The 15,781-nt window shown below is 40.9% G+C and overlaps 1 protein-coding gene and 1 long non-coding RNA gene across 3 annotated transcripts in view; one reads left to right on the top strand and one right to left on the bottom strand.

The window, feature by feature from the left end:
- Positions 1-527: 527 nt before the first annotated feature.
- The window catches only part of LOC147018625 (uncharacterized), a 45,438-nt gene continuing 30,184 nt past the window's right edge, over positions 528-15,781 (bottom strand). For both annotated transcript variants that reach the window (XM_085898477.1, XM_085898478.1), the window contains 4 exons: positions 9,446-9,517; positions 8,122-8,184; positions 6,410-6,478; positions 528-4,276 (listed from right to left, as the gene is read on the bottom strand). In XM_085898477.1, coding sequence (XP_085754603.1) covers positions 4,182-4,276; positions 6,410-6,478; positions 8,122-8,184; positions 9,446-9,517 — 299 coding nt within the window. In that variant the 3' untranslated portion in view covers positions 528-4,181. The remainder of the gene's footprint in view (positions 4,277-6,409; positions 6,479-8,121; positions 8,185-9,445; positions 9,518-15,781) is intronic.
- Positions 8,769-15,781, top strand: part of LOC147018626 (uncharacterized) — an 8,131-nt gene continuing 1,118 nt past the window's right edge. Inside the window, exons 1-4 of the long non-coding RNA XR_015062472.1 lie at positions 8,769-8,830; positions 8,945-9,015; positions 9,179-9,319; positions 15,756-15,781. The exon at positions 15,756-15,781 is cut by the window's right edge and continues 1,118 nt beyond it. This is a non-coding gene — a long non-coding RNA (uncharacterized LOC147018626). The remainder of the gene's footprint in view (positions 8,831-8,944; positions 9,016-9,178; positions 9,320-15,755) is intronic.

Below are 15,781 nucleotides of genomic sequence, written 5' to 3'. Positions count from 1 at the left end.
CTGGTTTTTACTACAGCGGACATAAACATTCGTCCACTTCTGGTATAAGTGGCAGAGAGGAGAAGAAGAAAAATAGTCCATACAAGTGAGACGTAGATAAAGTGATTGATTTGAAATTCTACGATCCAGATTTGGGTGGAAAATGATTACATCGACACCAGCATTGACGCAATATCCACCGATGATGTTTCCAGGGCATTCCGATGTGCCAGCAGCTAAGGGAACATGATTAACTTCCTCCATGTTACTCCATGCTATTACATTACCAAGGCTAGGTGGGTGGCATTGTGCCAGATCATCGTATGGCTTATTAAAATCTGGCCTTGTTTCAACAAAAAGGGAAATGGACGATTGAGATCACGATTTAGGATGTTCCTCTATCTGTCTTCATCATTTCCCATCAGTTTCCCTTTTACTCTTTACAGGTAAGGAGGAAAAAAGCCCGGAAAGGTGGAAATGGCAGAATGGCCTTTTTCAGCACCTACATTCTTACATTGAAGGCCAAAGACAAAAAAGAAATGTACATGTGCAATTGTAGTAATCATGTAATGAACACAGCAGCCGAAAAGGTACATTAGACACAGCAGAAAGCACAATGGGTTTTAAAAGATGACACAATAAATACACCTGTAAATATCGGTGTAAATTAAAAAAAAGGTAAAAAGTGAGACAGCAGCGAAATCGACATGAGGCATCAGAGAAAGGCCCTGCCTGGTTATGTGAGACTACTGTCCTGGAAACTCAGACATTGATGGAACTGCTGCCACGTCAGCACAACACAGCAACTCGTCGTGGAGAAAATTGATCGTGAAAGGCAATTCCTTCATTCCATGTTTTCTGTGCTCATCCATGAAGGAAAAAAAAAATAAAAAAAAATAAATAACCTGCATTATCACAGAGTAGAAAGCACATTCTTACGAATTCTCTTTTGAGATGCAAGACTTGCATTTCACAAATGCACGCACAACACTAATTAGCTGCATTCTAATTAAAGGGAAAGTTCAAAAGAAGTACTTAACTTATTTTCTACAAAAGCACTAAATAACACAAACAGACACACCAAGGTATACATTTTATATTCCTATGAATATGTCAGCACATATCATAAAGGGGGTAAATTGGGAATTCCTTTGGAAGATGAAGATAAAATAAAATTGATGAAACACAAAAATCGCTGTCGTTAAGTACCAGTACCATGATGAGGAAGCTTACTCTGTGAAGAATATGCTCGGTGGATTGAAATTGCTTTCAAAGCTTTCGTGCATGGAAAGAACCGGCGGCACACAATGGTCTACTCTTTGTGATGGGTACCGTATAATCTTTAATTCCTACTGTGAGTGCGAGCAGATGGAGCAGTGAGCTTAACCACTTCTCCATAAAGGCTGCATACTTTGTGATGAAACGTATTGCCGATGATAATGGCGACACAGTTTGCTTTGTTTCGTCCGATTCTATCCAGACTGGGAAGGAAATGGCAAGCCACCCAGTATGACCCTTGCCTTAAAACTGTTTTGGCAGCGTCGATGGTCTGTCAAGACTATGGTACATTGCCGATGACGATGACGATTCTATCCAGAGTTAAACAATTCATAAACTGTTTGAATGTCAGGAGATTTACAACTTTAAGTATTTATCGGAGGAGATTACTACTACAAAGAAAATTACATGAAAAACACAGAGAGGGAGGGAGGAGAATAGGGAGGGAGGGAGATGGGGATGGGGAGGGACACAGGGAGGGAGAGGGACACAGGGAGGGAGAGCGAGGAAAGTAGGTTATATGAAGAGGTGGCCTTATTAATAGAAAGAAGATGCACACAAACATATTATGAATCTTCTAATATACACAGCATCACGCTGGGACTACAAACATAATTACTATATTCAAAGCTGCCAAAAATTATATTTCATTCCTGTTACATACAATCACATACGAGTACATACTGTATAATGTATATGCACTACCACACTACACAAATACAGTGCCGTCAGAAAGTATTCGCACCCCTTGACCTTTTCACATTTTGTTGTGTGTTGCAGCCTGAATTTGAAATGGATTAAATTTAGATTTTTTGGGCACCGATCTACACAAAATACCCCACAATGACAAAGTGAAGACATATTTTTTACAATTGTTGACAAATTTATTGAACACGAAATTCATAAATATCTAACCTTACATAAGTATTCAGCTCCCTGAGTCAATACTCTGATGAAGTGCCTTTGGCAGCGATTACAGCTTCGAGTCTTCTTGAGTATGTCTGTGTCAGTTTTGCACATCTCGATTTGGGGATTTTCTCCCATTCTCCCTTGCAGATTTGCTCAAGTTCTGTCAAGTTGGATGGGGAGCGTCAATGAACAGCAATCTTCAAGTCTTTCCACAGATTCTCAATGGGATTCAAGTCTGGGCATTCGCTGAGCCACTCAAGGACTTTCACGTTCTTGTTCTGAAGCCATTCCAGTGTTGCTTTGGCTGCGTACTTGGGGTCATTGTCCTGTTGGAACGTAAATCTTCGTCACAATTTAAGGTCATTTTGCCCACTTGTGAGACAGCTTCTCCTCAAGGATTTGCCTGTGTTTGGCTCCATTCGTTGTTCACTCTTTCTTTCCAAGTCTCCCAGTCCCTGCCGCTGAAAAGCATCCCCAGAGCATGATGTTGCCACCACCATGCTTCTTGGTAAGGATGGTGTTCGATGGGTGATGAGCTGTGCTCGGTTTCTCCCAGACGTAGTGCTCTGAATTCAGGCCAAAGAGCTCAATTTTTATCTCATCAGACCACAGAATCTTTTGCCTCATGCTCTCAGAGTCTTCTATGTGCCTTTCTGCAAACTCCAGGTGTGCTGTCATGTGCCTTTTCTCAGAAGTAGCTTTCGTCTGCCCACTCTCCTATAAAGCCTCGATTTGTGAAGTGCTGCAGAGACTGTTGTCCTTCTGGAAGGTTCTCCCATCTCAGCCAAAGAACTCTGTAGTTCTGTCAAAGTGGCCATTGGATTCTTGGTCACCTCCCTCACCAAAGTCCTTCTTCTCCGGTAGCTAACTTTGGTCGGACGGCCACTTCTCGGAAGAGTCTGGGTAGTTCCATATTCTTTTCATTTCCTAATGATGGAGCTCACTGTACTCTTGGGAACTTTCAACACTCTAGAAATTGTTTTATACCCTTCCCCAGATCTATGCCTTCTCACAATTCTATCTCAGAGGTCTACAGACAGTTCCTTGGAATTAATGGTGGAGTTTTTGCTCTGACATGCACTGTTAACTGTGGGACCTTATACAGAAAGGTGTGTTTCTTTCCAAATCATGTCCAATCATTTGAATTTGCCACAGGTGGACTCCAATCAAATTGTGGAGACATCTCAAGGATGAGCGAAGGAAATTGGATGCACCTGAGCTCAATTTGACGTCATCGCAAAAGGGTTGAGTACTTATTAACGCAAGACATTTCAGCTTTTCAATTTTCAATAATTTGTAAAAATTTCTAAAAACATGTTTTCACTTTGTTATGGGGTATTTTGTGTGGATTGGTGACAAAATTTTAAATTCAATCCATTAAAAATTCAGACTGTAACACAACAAAATGTGACAAGAGTCAAGGGGTGTGAATGCTTTCTGAAGGCACTGTGGGTCACAGTCGAACATTAAACATCATCATTACCAAAAAGTGCAGCTGAATGTCCAAGTAACTAAAAACAAAAATATCCTTTCATCAGGTGCCACCTGTTATGTCGATCATGCGTGTCCTGCATCGTGGCCCATTTTACCCTTTATATGATGAAATGTCCATCATGCAACATATACCCTACCCTCCATTGAACAGTGATAGTTCCAAATAATTATGACAAATATAACCAATAGCATTGATTAGGTTTAAATTGGTGATCAAACCAGTGACGTCAAATAGGGTCAGAGCAGACATGAAGCCACAGATTTAAAAGTCGGTTACGAACCAATCTGTATGGAATGTTGCTGCAACCAAATCAACATAATGATTGGTGCTGAGAAGCAGATGACATAAGATGAGTTTAAGGAGGAAGAAGTAATTGTCAAAATTCTTCAAAGCAGTTCTTCAAAGTCTTCAAATACTCCAGTGTTGGTAGAATTCAGTCAAGGTCCCAACTTCTGCTCGTCTGTGATATCACTGGCAGAGGAACCAGGTGAGAGATGTATGTGGTCGGCACAGCTGCATCTCACAACTGCTCATCAATGATGAATGTTGTAACATCATCACAAGTGGGGTTGGTCGTGTTCTGCACATGAAACAAACTTGGGCCTGTGCCTAGACCTGGAAAGTGCGAAATTCAATTTTATTTCTTCTTCTGTCGAAGGTATTTCAAAATATAATGAAAATAATAATATCTCGAGAATTCATAGAACATCTTACCCTGTGCAGTGTTAAACGTATAATTCAATTGAAAAAAAAATCATTCTGGAAGTTTACTGCCATTGACACAGTATCTGTTACACCACCTTTTCTAATCTGTCCAAGTACTGCAAAACTGGAGGTTTTTGGAACCGGTAAGAAGGCAATACGTGTTCTACAGTGTTCTAGTATATAATTAAATTTAAATAAAATGAACATGTTAAAGTTTGTATAAAAAATGTATTCTGGAAGTTTACCGCCATTGACACAGTATCTGTTACACCACCTTTTCTAATATGTCCAAGTACTGCAAAACTGGAGGTTTTTGGAACCGGTAAGAAGGCAATTCGTGTTCTACAGTGTTCTAGTATATAATTAAATTTAAATAAAATGAACATGTTAAAGTTTGTATAAAAAATGTATTCTGGAAGTTTACCGCCATTGACACAGTATCTGTTACACCACCTTTTCTAATATGTCCAAGTAGTGCAAAACTGGAGGTTTTTGGAACCGGTAAGAAGGCAATTCGTGTTCTACAGTGTTCTAGTATATAATTAAATTTAAATAAAATGAACATGTTAAAGTTTGTATAAAAAATGTATTCTGGAAGTTTACTGCCGTTGACACAGTATCTGTTACACCACCTTTTCTAAAATGTCCAAGTACTGCAAAACTGGAGGTTTTTGGAACTGGTAAGAAGGCAATTCGTGTTCTACAGTGTTCTAGTATATAATTAAATTTAAATAAAATGAACATGTTAAAGTTTGTATAAAAAATGTATTCTGGAAGTTTACCACCATTGACACAGTATCTTGTACACCACCTTTTCTAATATGTCCAAGTACTGCAAAACTGGAGGTTTTTGGAACTGGTAAGAAGGCAATTCGTGTTCTACAGTGTTCTAGTATATAATTAAATTTAAATAAAATGAACATGTTAAAGTTTGTATAAAAAATGTATTCTGGAAGTTTACCGCCATTGACACAGTATCTTGTACACCACCTTTTCTAATATGTCCAAGTACTGCAAAACTGGAGGTTTTTGGAACCAGTAAGAAGGCAATTCGTGTTCTACAGTGTTCTAGTATATAATTAAATTTAAATAAAATGAACATGTTAAAGTTTGTTTAAAAAAAATGTATTCTGGAAGTTTACTGCCGTTGACCCAGTGTCTGTTATGCCACCTTATTAAACAGGGTATATTAGTTCTTCATGCCTGTTGTTTGTATCCTCTATGACATCCTTAAAACAGTAAGTTTCCTGTTTGGAGTGATTTTCAATTTTGACTGCCAGACAGGCAGACATTGTCTCACTCCTCTCTGTTCATTCACGATCGGGATGAATTCAGAGCCAAAGAACTGCTAAACTGCAGGTTTGTTTTCCAATTCATGTTCCAATTAGTGTTCAAAATACAACACTCAAATGAAAATTAAGTTGTTCCTCGATCATAAACTGACGTTTGCAGACGGACGGGTGGATGGACTACAGACATGTAGAAATGATCGAATTGCTCAACCCCAATTTTCACTTTGCATGCGCAGGGTAATACCCATAATGATTTATCTATGATGGAGCAGATGTGTATATGGCTATGTACGTATGTTATACAGTTTATGTATATGTGGCGGAAATAGTGCCACGTTTGGTGGTAGCCGGAAAAACAAATCATCGTCCTTTATCTTCTTCATAATTCTGTATGATGGAACTTTCTCCAAATTATGAGATGGAGCATTGTATGATATGTTGTGATCAATCAAATTTCTTTCAAGAATGTCAAAAAATATAAAATGCGTTTCCAAGATTGTGCCGCAGCACATTGCCTACCGAAGGTGGACTGAGAATGGCATCAGTAATACTAATAAAATAATCCACTTAGAGATAATTAATTCCCAATTTGGGTTAATATGTCTAATCTCGCAACACTGGAGCCAATCACCACCTGACAGTGCATCAGCACATGCCAGGGCTTTAAACACTCTTTTCTTATATGCTATGGTTGAGTCGCGGGTCATAATAAAAGAGTAACATCGACGAAGAGGTGAAAAATGATACTTACCAACATCTTGGTGTGATGAATGTTTCATGATCTCATATACAGACAAATCATGATCACCAGTTTTCTTGGCTGAAAGAATAAACAGCAGAAAGAGCAATACTTTTGTTATCAAACCTTAATGTGAACAAAAATCAAACCCATCATGATCATCGTCATAAAGCTTCCGGTCATTCTCAGCTGTTTCCTCAACAAGAAGACTGTGAATGAGAACAATGGTCTGATTGTCAATAATCTTTTCGTGGATCTGAGCCACGACAAGGCAATGAACCTGCTCAAAATTTGGACAACTGATGTTGGAGATCGGCGTGAATGAGCACGTTTGATTTATACTTTTAACAATACTCGGCATGCCTATCCGTTGCTTCGCTTACGAGTTGAATCAAAAGACAGCATGTTGAACTTCACAAACGTATTACATGTCTTTCTGTGGATCTAAATGAGGATATAAAACGAAATGAAACACGAAAAAAGGATCTTTTATAACACGTAGTTGTTGTTGTTTTTGTTGTCATCACGGCTGTGGTTGTTGTTGTTGTTCTTTGTGTGCTCCTTCTGTGTATTCTTACAGTACTGTACATATTTACTCTGCTGTTGGAGGTGGAAAGAGGTTGTGTTTTCATCCCTGTCTGTTTGGTTGTTTGTGAGCAGAATATCTCAAAAAGTTGTGGACAGGTTCTATTCGGTGTGCGACAAGGACAAACTGATTAGATTTTGGTGAAGATCCGGATCAGACTACTAGAATTTTTTTTGTGATTCTTCACCATTGAGCGATCGGACCAAAAACGATTATATAGCACAATATTTCAAAAATGTATTGGGCCTGATATGTTCTCGTGGATCAGGCATTGTGTGGCGGAGGTATGTGCTCTTCTGAGTACCCTTCTAGTTTCCATTGCTTCAATAAGTATTACTTTATACGAGTACCATTTTTAGCTTGTCTGGAATTGGAATTCCAGATGAGGTATCGTCATTGTGCAGCGGCCGTCTGTCCGTCTCCTATGTCGACTTATCTGGCCAAACTGCAAGCCGATCCGGCTGAAATTTAGCAGCAAGGTTCTGCTCCTAACTGGTAATGGGGATTACAAAGCTCACCCTGGTCACTTGACTTTGAGTAGGTCAAAATGGTGGACTTAGTAGATTATTCCAAAAATCTTCTCCAGACCCACCAGTCAGAATGTTACCAAACATTAGGACAGGGTCCTGATGTTAAATTGCGGAGGCCATGCCGATCGCATGACCAGGTCACACTTCAAGCATTAACCATTCATCCATACATTTGCAGCACCTGGCCATTGGCTGCATGGATTCTAGGGTAAGTAGTGATGCACCTGACCGTTGACATAGTGTCCCTCCCCCTTCTGACTACCTCCCCCCCCCCACCCCAAACATATATCAAGACAGGAGTTGTCAATTTGAACATGGTGGTGGCATTCAATGGCTGACTCTTTCGAAATGTACCATGTGATCTTTAAATGTATACCAGCAAATGCTATCATATGGGACAGCTGGCTTCGTGTCCCTTCCAAAAGTGAGCACTCGAACCGAGACTATCACACTTCAAAGCAGGTACATCACTCCTGAGGAATGCCATCAGCTCAAGCAATAATTAATGAAGCCACAGCTGATTCGGGTAGATTTAACCAGAAGTAATAATTTCCAACATAAAACCATAACAAGTCTCACTAAATGGAGCAAAATATTCCTATACTCACAGTTTCCTTTCATAACGCTGTCAATGTTCTCGTAGATAGGATTTTGCCCATCAGTTGCTGGAACTGTGCCACACACAAACACGGTGCGAGGACATCATCATTAGTTTCGTATCGATCTGCAGGCCCGGTCGGGATACACAGAAGTACTGTGTCTCGTGTTTCTTGCGGCTTCATGCTCAAATGGCTTATAAACAGCGAGGTGATTCAAAACCAAGCACTCGGACCATCTTGCTTTGCTCAAAATGATGCGCAAGTAAATCCAAGTGCCAGGATTTACAAAGTGAAGAGGTGGCCAAGTCAGCCGCCTGGATCAGATCACTTCATTTTAGATTCATAACTTTGAATTGGCACCACTACACGTTTAGCCCTGAAAGATCATAGCAAAACTGATGGGTGAATTGAACAGCCGAATGTGAACAAATGAACAATGTGCCTTAATGTGTACGTGTAACTGGCTCACAAGTACGTCAAGCCATTTAAAAGGTAGCTTACTGTCATCAGCAGGCAAAATGGCACATTGCTTTCACCTCTTGCAGCAATAATTTACTTTCAGGGAGTAAACATTGCTCATGTCACAAAAATTAGGATTGCAACAGAGTCTCACGGTACTTAGTAACCTCACAAGGAAGTTACAGTGAGCCACAAAGCAGAAACATAAATGTTGAGAAACATTTCTCCAACACAGCAGGAAACAACCATGTGGAAAGAGGTAAACAACTCCTGTACAACTGTTTTTGTTATTAACTTATTACGTGTGAAATCGAAGATTCGCAAGTATATTGGTTGGTCTGGTCTGTGATTCTGTCTGTTTCTTTGTCCGTAGGTCAATCGCCTACAGGTCACAATTTTAAACTTCATCATAAGCAAGGAGCCTATTATTTTTGAGGTCAAAAGGTAAAAGGTCAACATAGGCCAAAGGTCAAAAATTGTCAAATTTTTTCAAATCCTCAATTTTCATCCGATTGACTTGATATTTGAAAAGGATTTATATATGAGGTCACTGAATTGGTCAGTGCCAGCAATAACTCACCTACTCATCATCTTTATCATCCACCAGCTAATGCTAGCAGCCGGGATGCCCGGCTTAATGCCCGTCTGAAGGATGGCTCTGAGTGATGCAACTACCCTGCCTGAAAAGCATTAACCAAACACTTGATAGTCATGTCCGAAATCAAACCCAGGCGAGGAAACTCAAAAGGTAAGTGTGCTACACCTCCACACCACCCTCTCAGACATAAACAATAAGTACCGGGATGTAAAGAATGAGGACTTTGTATAGACAGGTTCAAGGATTTTCACAGCAATGTCCAAACTATAACCTTACCTCGTCCTGCTGCCATTTCTCTTTGCATAGACTCATATGCATTGTCTTTGTTCGGTTCTGTAGCACGATTCCCTACACACACACACACACACACACACACACACACACACACACACACACACACACACACACACACACACACACACACACACACACACACACACACACACACACACACACACACACACACACACACACACACACACGCACGCACGCACAAACACACGCACAAACACACGCACAAACACACGCACAAACACACGCTGGAATCAAGGAAGTGAATCAGATTAAAAGGACATTTTTACAATTGGGAAAGTCCAAGATGGCAGAATTTCATATTCATGCCACAGCTCTAATTTCAATGAGATTTTCATGTCTGAATGTGACGTTTTGTTAATCTTTGAAAGAAAATGGCAAAGTCATAGGTTTGAGGTGTGAAATCACTCAACTTATTTACATACATGCAAATTAGGTGTTACGTATGGGACAATTTGAAATAGTGATGTAGTAAATGAAACCAAATTTTACAACAATTTTTTTTTACCTGGACATGAATACTCCACCATTCCCTTTTAATACACAAGGAAAAAATTGTTCACTTCATTAATTATGCAAATTAGGCCTGTTCTTAATGAGTGATGTCCCATACGTAACAATTATACATGGATTTTTTTATGATTACACTAAAAGGTCCGAAAAAATTTTCAATGCCATTTTCAGAAGTTCTCATCCATCATGTATTGGTCATATATCCTGTATTTCTAGCTTAAAATATAAGTAGATAATTAGTTCACAAGTAATTTTAAAATGTTACTTTTGGGACAACACCGTTACGTATGGGACGTTGCTTGCAAAGTCTGTGGAAAAGACTACTTCAACATCGCCAGAATCTGACCACCACTTTGTCCAGGAGACATTTTGGACATTCATGTATTCTCATGAGACATGCACTCCACACATGGCCCAGTTTTAGGCAGACGAAACAATATGGGATCATTCCATTCGTCAGGAGGGGTGTAACCTCCTTTTGAAGAAGATATGAGTTTTTGTTTATCATTATTTCATGCACTTCTAAGTTTCTGGTTTTTCTATGAAACATACTGGAACATATATTTCCCTTTTACACAAAATTAATACCTTCTTCTATTCCCTTGTGAAAGTGGAAGTTATCCATATTATAACTACGTTGCCAGATTTGATATTTTTCAGTCTAGTTGATAAATGTTTACATCGACATATAATTACTTCTATTGAATGTACAAAAGCCCTGAGTTCCTGAGACAAATCAAAACAAAAATTTATTTGAGCATTAAAAAAAAAATTAATTACCAACAAATTACTCCATGCAAATTATTTTGTCTATTTTCATTCCTTGTACACACACTAAAACAGATCTGTCCTGCATGTCCTGTCCGGGTTTATTCATTTTTTAAAGTACATTTTTGTGTATGTCCGTAATAAATTTTTGCATTTCATTTTCTTCAGAAGTGCTTGCAAACCCAGGTTAATATGATTCTCATTTAAAATAATTTTGCATTTTTAATACTTAATAATCAGATGATCACTTTGTTTCATATCCCACCACATGAATTGCTGAGTTTCTAATCGTTAAATGTTGGATCTTTGTGTCAAAATATGGTTAAGCCTGTTGATTGTGTAATGAAAGGCAATTTACACGAACAAGGTATATATCGCATGTAAAGGCTAAGGAGAAGTTGTCCCATACGTAACGTGTCTCATACGTAACACGTCCTTCGTTAACACTAATTAATCTCTCTTGACTACTGTGTCATTTTTCTGTAAGAGAATTTGTGATGAGCTATGCAACTGTTTCAACTTTCTCCACACTGACAATTCCGGTGAATGATGAAATACTTTCAGAGAACTTTGAACTTGAACATATTTCTTTGAAAAATCATGTTTCTTGTGGTCACATACGTAAAGCACCATGTTTTCTTTAATTACATAATCACCCCAAGGACTAATGACATAAATTATTGTGGGTATTCTCCTTGCAGATGCCCAACAGTAGAGTAAAAATAACTGAAATCAATGACTATCTTAATTGCTTTTCAGAGTAGTGTAGCAGCATAGCAAACCTGTTGTGCATTTTGTGATACAAGCACCAAATTTGGCACAAATGTACATTAATATGTTGCGAACATTTTCAGATATTGGGCCACTTGAAATTCTCTCTTTATGTCCGCCATATTGGATTTCAAAATGGCCGCCACTTGAAATCTACATTTGCTATTATTTCTGGACGTAATGCAGCTATTGACTTGATTCTGGTAGCTGTTAGGGATTTGTTAGCTGTTAGGGTTAGGGTTAGGGTTAGGGTTAGGGTTAGGGTTAGCTATTAGCTAACCCTAACCCTAACCCTAACAGCAGGGACAGCAGACTCATTCTTGCGAGCATCCCATGTCTTGCGCACAAGAAGAGCACATCAAGTGACTGCAGCAGCACTGTGCATCCTGCAACACCGTGCCTACAACCACTACTGTCTGGGAGAAACCAGGGATGCAGAGGACCTTCCGGAATTTGAAGACTGGTGTTGCCAGAGAGGAGAAGACATCCCCCAGTTTCACGACTGGGCAACCGTGCTGGAACTAGAACTGTTGGTTCTAGTGTATGTGCGTTCTCTCAGGCAGGGATCGTTAATGATGTACCTCGATGCTCTGACAGAGCTGGTCCCCTGGTTCCATGCACTGGATCACACCCACTATGCGAGGTGGATACCAGTGCACCTGAAGGACATGGCCGAACTCACCATAAAATACCCAGATGTAGCCAGGAAATTCAGGGAAAGCCACTTCACCGTTCAGAAAACACAGAGGGTGTTCTCTTCAATCCTGATTGACCAGGCACATGAGCAGAATAATGCCTGCATCAAAGGAGACGGTGGAGCAGTTGGGCTCACTGACAACCCTAGTGCCCTACGTCGCTGGATGGTTGCGGGACCAGAAGTTGCCAGGGTGATCGAAGAATTCCAGGATGGGAACCAACACTGGAGATGGCAAACAGCCGACACATGTCATCATGATCAGACGCCAAGTGTACAGGCCTCATTTGTGAAAGATGTTCGCTCTCTCGTCGGTGTCATAGAGGAGATGGGCAACCCATTCGAGGAGGAGAGTCAGGATGGAGTCAAACTGGACACAAAGGAGATCGCAGATCCTGCTGCTGTGGAGACCGTGATGAATGCCAAGAGGATTGGCCAAGAGCAGTTCGAGGCTTTCACCAGAGAGTGTCTGTTGGACAGAACAAAGGCAGTGGACGCACCCATTCCTCGTAACAAGCTGAAGGTGTTCAGCACTTCCACTCCAAGAAGCCAGAGCATAGGTCAGCAACAGCTCGCCTCCATCAAGAATGACCGTGAACTCTTCGCACGCCTGTACATTGGCTGCCAGACGAGGGATGGAAACCTTGAGGAGTTCTTTTGTCACGAGAATCAGGCATGTCCTCCTGCATTGTCTGATGGTGGAAGCCTCTGCACTGGTACCAAGAGTGATCTCCTCACATGCTTGGAAGAAGTCTCCGACGCAAAGACAGAGACTCCTGTCACGACCTGTATTGTGCTTGATGGAGCAGCCATCATCCAGATGCTGAAGCCGGCTGCATCAAAGACCTTTGAAGAGTATGCACAACAGATCTTCATCCCATATATGTCCACAAAGCTGCAAACAGTGTCACGCCTGGATCTGGTCTGGGATACTTACCTTGCTGATTCACTGAAAGGTAGTACACGTGCAAAGCGGAGACAAAGTGTGCGGAGACGTGTGGTGGCTGCCGCAGCCATACCAGGAAACTGGCAGAACTTCCTACGAGTGGACAGCAACAAGACCGAGCTGTTCAGGTTCCTCTCAGCAGCTCTCATTGAATGGTTTGACCAGGAGGACAAGCAACTCGTCATTAATGATGGAGAGGCAGTGCTCAGCAAGCCACTACTGCCAGATCTGACCTCACTCACCCCATGTAACCATGAAGAAGCTGACAGTCGGATGTTGCTACATGCATCTCACGCAGTCCAGCATGGACACCATGCAATACTCATCCAGACTGTAGACACCGATGTTGTGGTGCTGGCAGTGTCCCTGGCACAGGAGTTGCAACCAGAAGACAAACTGTGGCTGGCATTCGGAACAGGCCAGAGTTTCCGATAACTAGCAGCACACGAAATAGCAGCTGGATTGGGACGAGAGAAGGCTCGTGCACTGCCAATGTTCCACGCTCTAACTGGATGTGACACTGTGTCTAGTTTTCATAAACATGGCAAGAAGACTGCGTGGGCAGTCTGGACGGTACTGCCAGAACTCACTGAGGCGCTGCTGCTGCTGTCCTCTGCACCTCGTGACATACCAGAGGATGCAATGCGCATCATCGAGAGGTTCGTGATCCTGTTGTATGATCGAACCAGCAAATGCACAGACATTGACAAGGCCAGGAGGAAACTCTTCGCAAGGAAGAACAATGTGCAGCTCATCCCTCCAACGAAGGCAGCTCTGGAGGAACATGTCAAGAGGGCAGTGTATCAAGGTGGACATGTGTGGGGTCAGATACTGCTGCCAGCACCAGAGCTCCCTCCACCAACCAACTGGGGTTGGTCAAGGACTGGAGAAGGACAGTACACACCTTACTGGACCAGGCTAACTGAGGCAGCTCACAGCTGCATTGAGCTGGTTTCTTGCAAGTGCAAGAAAGGGTGTGTGAGGAGCTGCAAGTGCAAAAAGGCTGCCCTTCAGTGCACAGCCCTCTGTGTGTGTGAAGGGGACTGCACATGACGATGAGTCATCAACATACATGTACTTGTGGCAATGCTGAACTTGCTAACATGACACTGTTTATGTACACGTATCTTCAGTACCGGTATATACCTAGCCTCAGATACCAGTACACCTAGCCTCAAATACTAGACCATGTAGCATGTCAGTATTATACCTAAGACATATACAGAACTCAGACATTCTTTTCAAAGTATTGTGTTGAATCCAATATCTGCCTAGATAATTTCCAAATAAAATTATATAACAGACTGTGATAGATAATATTAAGTTGAAAATGGTACCATTGGATTCCTTGCCCCCAAAAACATACATTTAGATACCAGAATCAAGTCAATAGCTGCATTATGTCCAGAGATAATAGCAAATGTAGATTTCAAGTGGCGGCCATTTTGAAATCCAATATGGCGGACATAAAGAGAGAATTTCAAGTGGCCCAATATCTAAAAATGTTCGCAACATATTAATGTACATTTGTGCCAAATTTGGTGCTTGTATCACAAAATGCACAATTCTTTTGAATATTTGGGCTAAGCCGCCCCACTAGAGGGTTAAACTTTGTGAATGTTCCCGAATGTAACGTGCGCAAATTCTTGGACTGGCCCAATTCCGTAAAGAAGAAGAAAACTTAGGATTTTCATGAACTACACAATTCTTAAAGACAACAATTAGAATCACTTTCAAATCAATCTCTACAGGTGCTTCCTTCTCCATATTATCACTACTGCCAAGTGCCAACAACCAAAGCATACCTTACAATCATCATGCCAACATACAGTATATTTACACTGTACTCAGGGGGCCAGACCCAATAAAATGAGGTTCATCTGGCATGGCATGCTATTTTTGGCTTGACCATGTGGGTATCTTCTATTGGACCCTTGTAACAAATTAGGCACGTATAACCTTTGCAATTTTTTGCTAAAAGTCCTGAAATCTAAATCCAATATGGCTGCCATTTGATTTATCAGAAATCACCATTTTGGTCATATATCAGGACCATTTTGGTCAAAGATCCATGCAAAAGACACATGAAGCTTTCAAATGCATTTCAAACGATACATTTACTCTCACTACCCAATTCTATCAGGTCAACACATCATTATAATTTTTGCAAAAAATAACTGTGCATGGATTGCATTATAATATAACTGGTCATTCAAAATCCGAGTCTACATTTATGTCTTGACATTGGCAACCGATGTATCAGGAAACCCCTCTCCGAGAACATGAACAGTTCCTGCTGGTACAACCTATGTATTTTGCAGTTGCAGGACAGTGACTTTGACATCCTTTCAGGCCAGTGGTAGGTTAGTGAAGAGATCGGATCGGGTGATTTTTCCTGTATCTTTTCCAGCCCAACCAAACTTCTGGTGGGGTGGTAAGGTAAGCTGTGCCAAATGAGCATGTTTGTGAATTATTTTAGCAAGAGCACAGTGCTTTACATGTTGCCTATATGAATCTTCTGTAAGTGAAAGTATCTTTAGTAGCAAAGTGGATTTCTGGTTGAGGAATTGATGTGCCCGCAGGCTTGCAACGTCAGCAGTATCATCAT

This window comes from Eptatretus burgeri, chromosome 10 (genome assembly GCF_056783735.1).
Source record: "Eptatretus burgeri isolate ZD-2024b chromosome 10, Ebu_testis_v1, whole genome shotgun sequence".
Classification (NCBI taxonomy): Eukaryota; Metazoa; Chordata; class Myxini; order Myxiniformes; family Myxinidae; genus Eptatretus; species Eptatretus burgeri.
The sequence above is the reverse complement of the archived record's forward strand: the minus strand, read 5'-3'. Positions and strand labels throughout refer to the sequence as shown.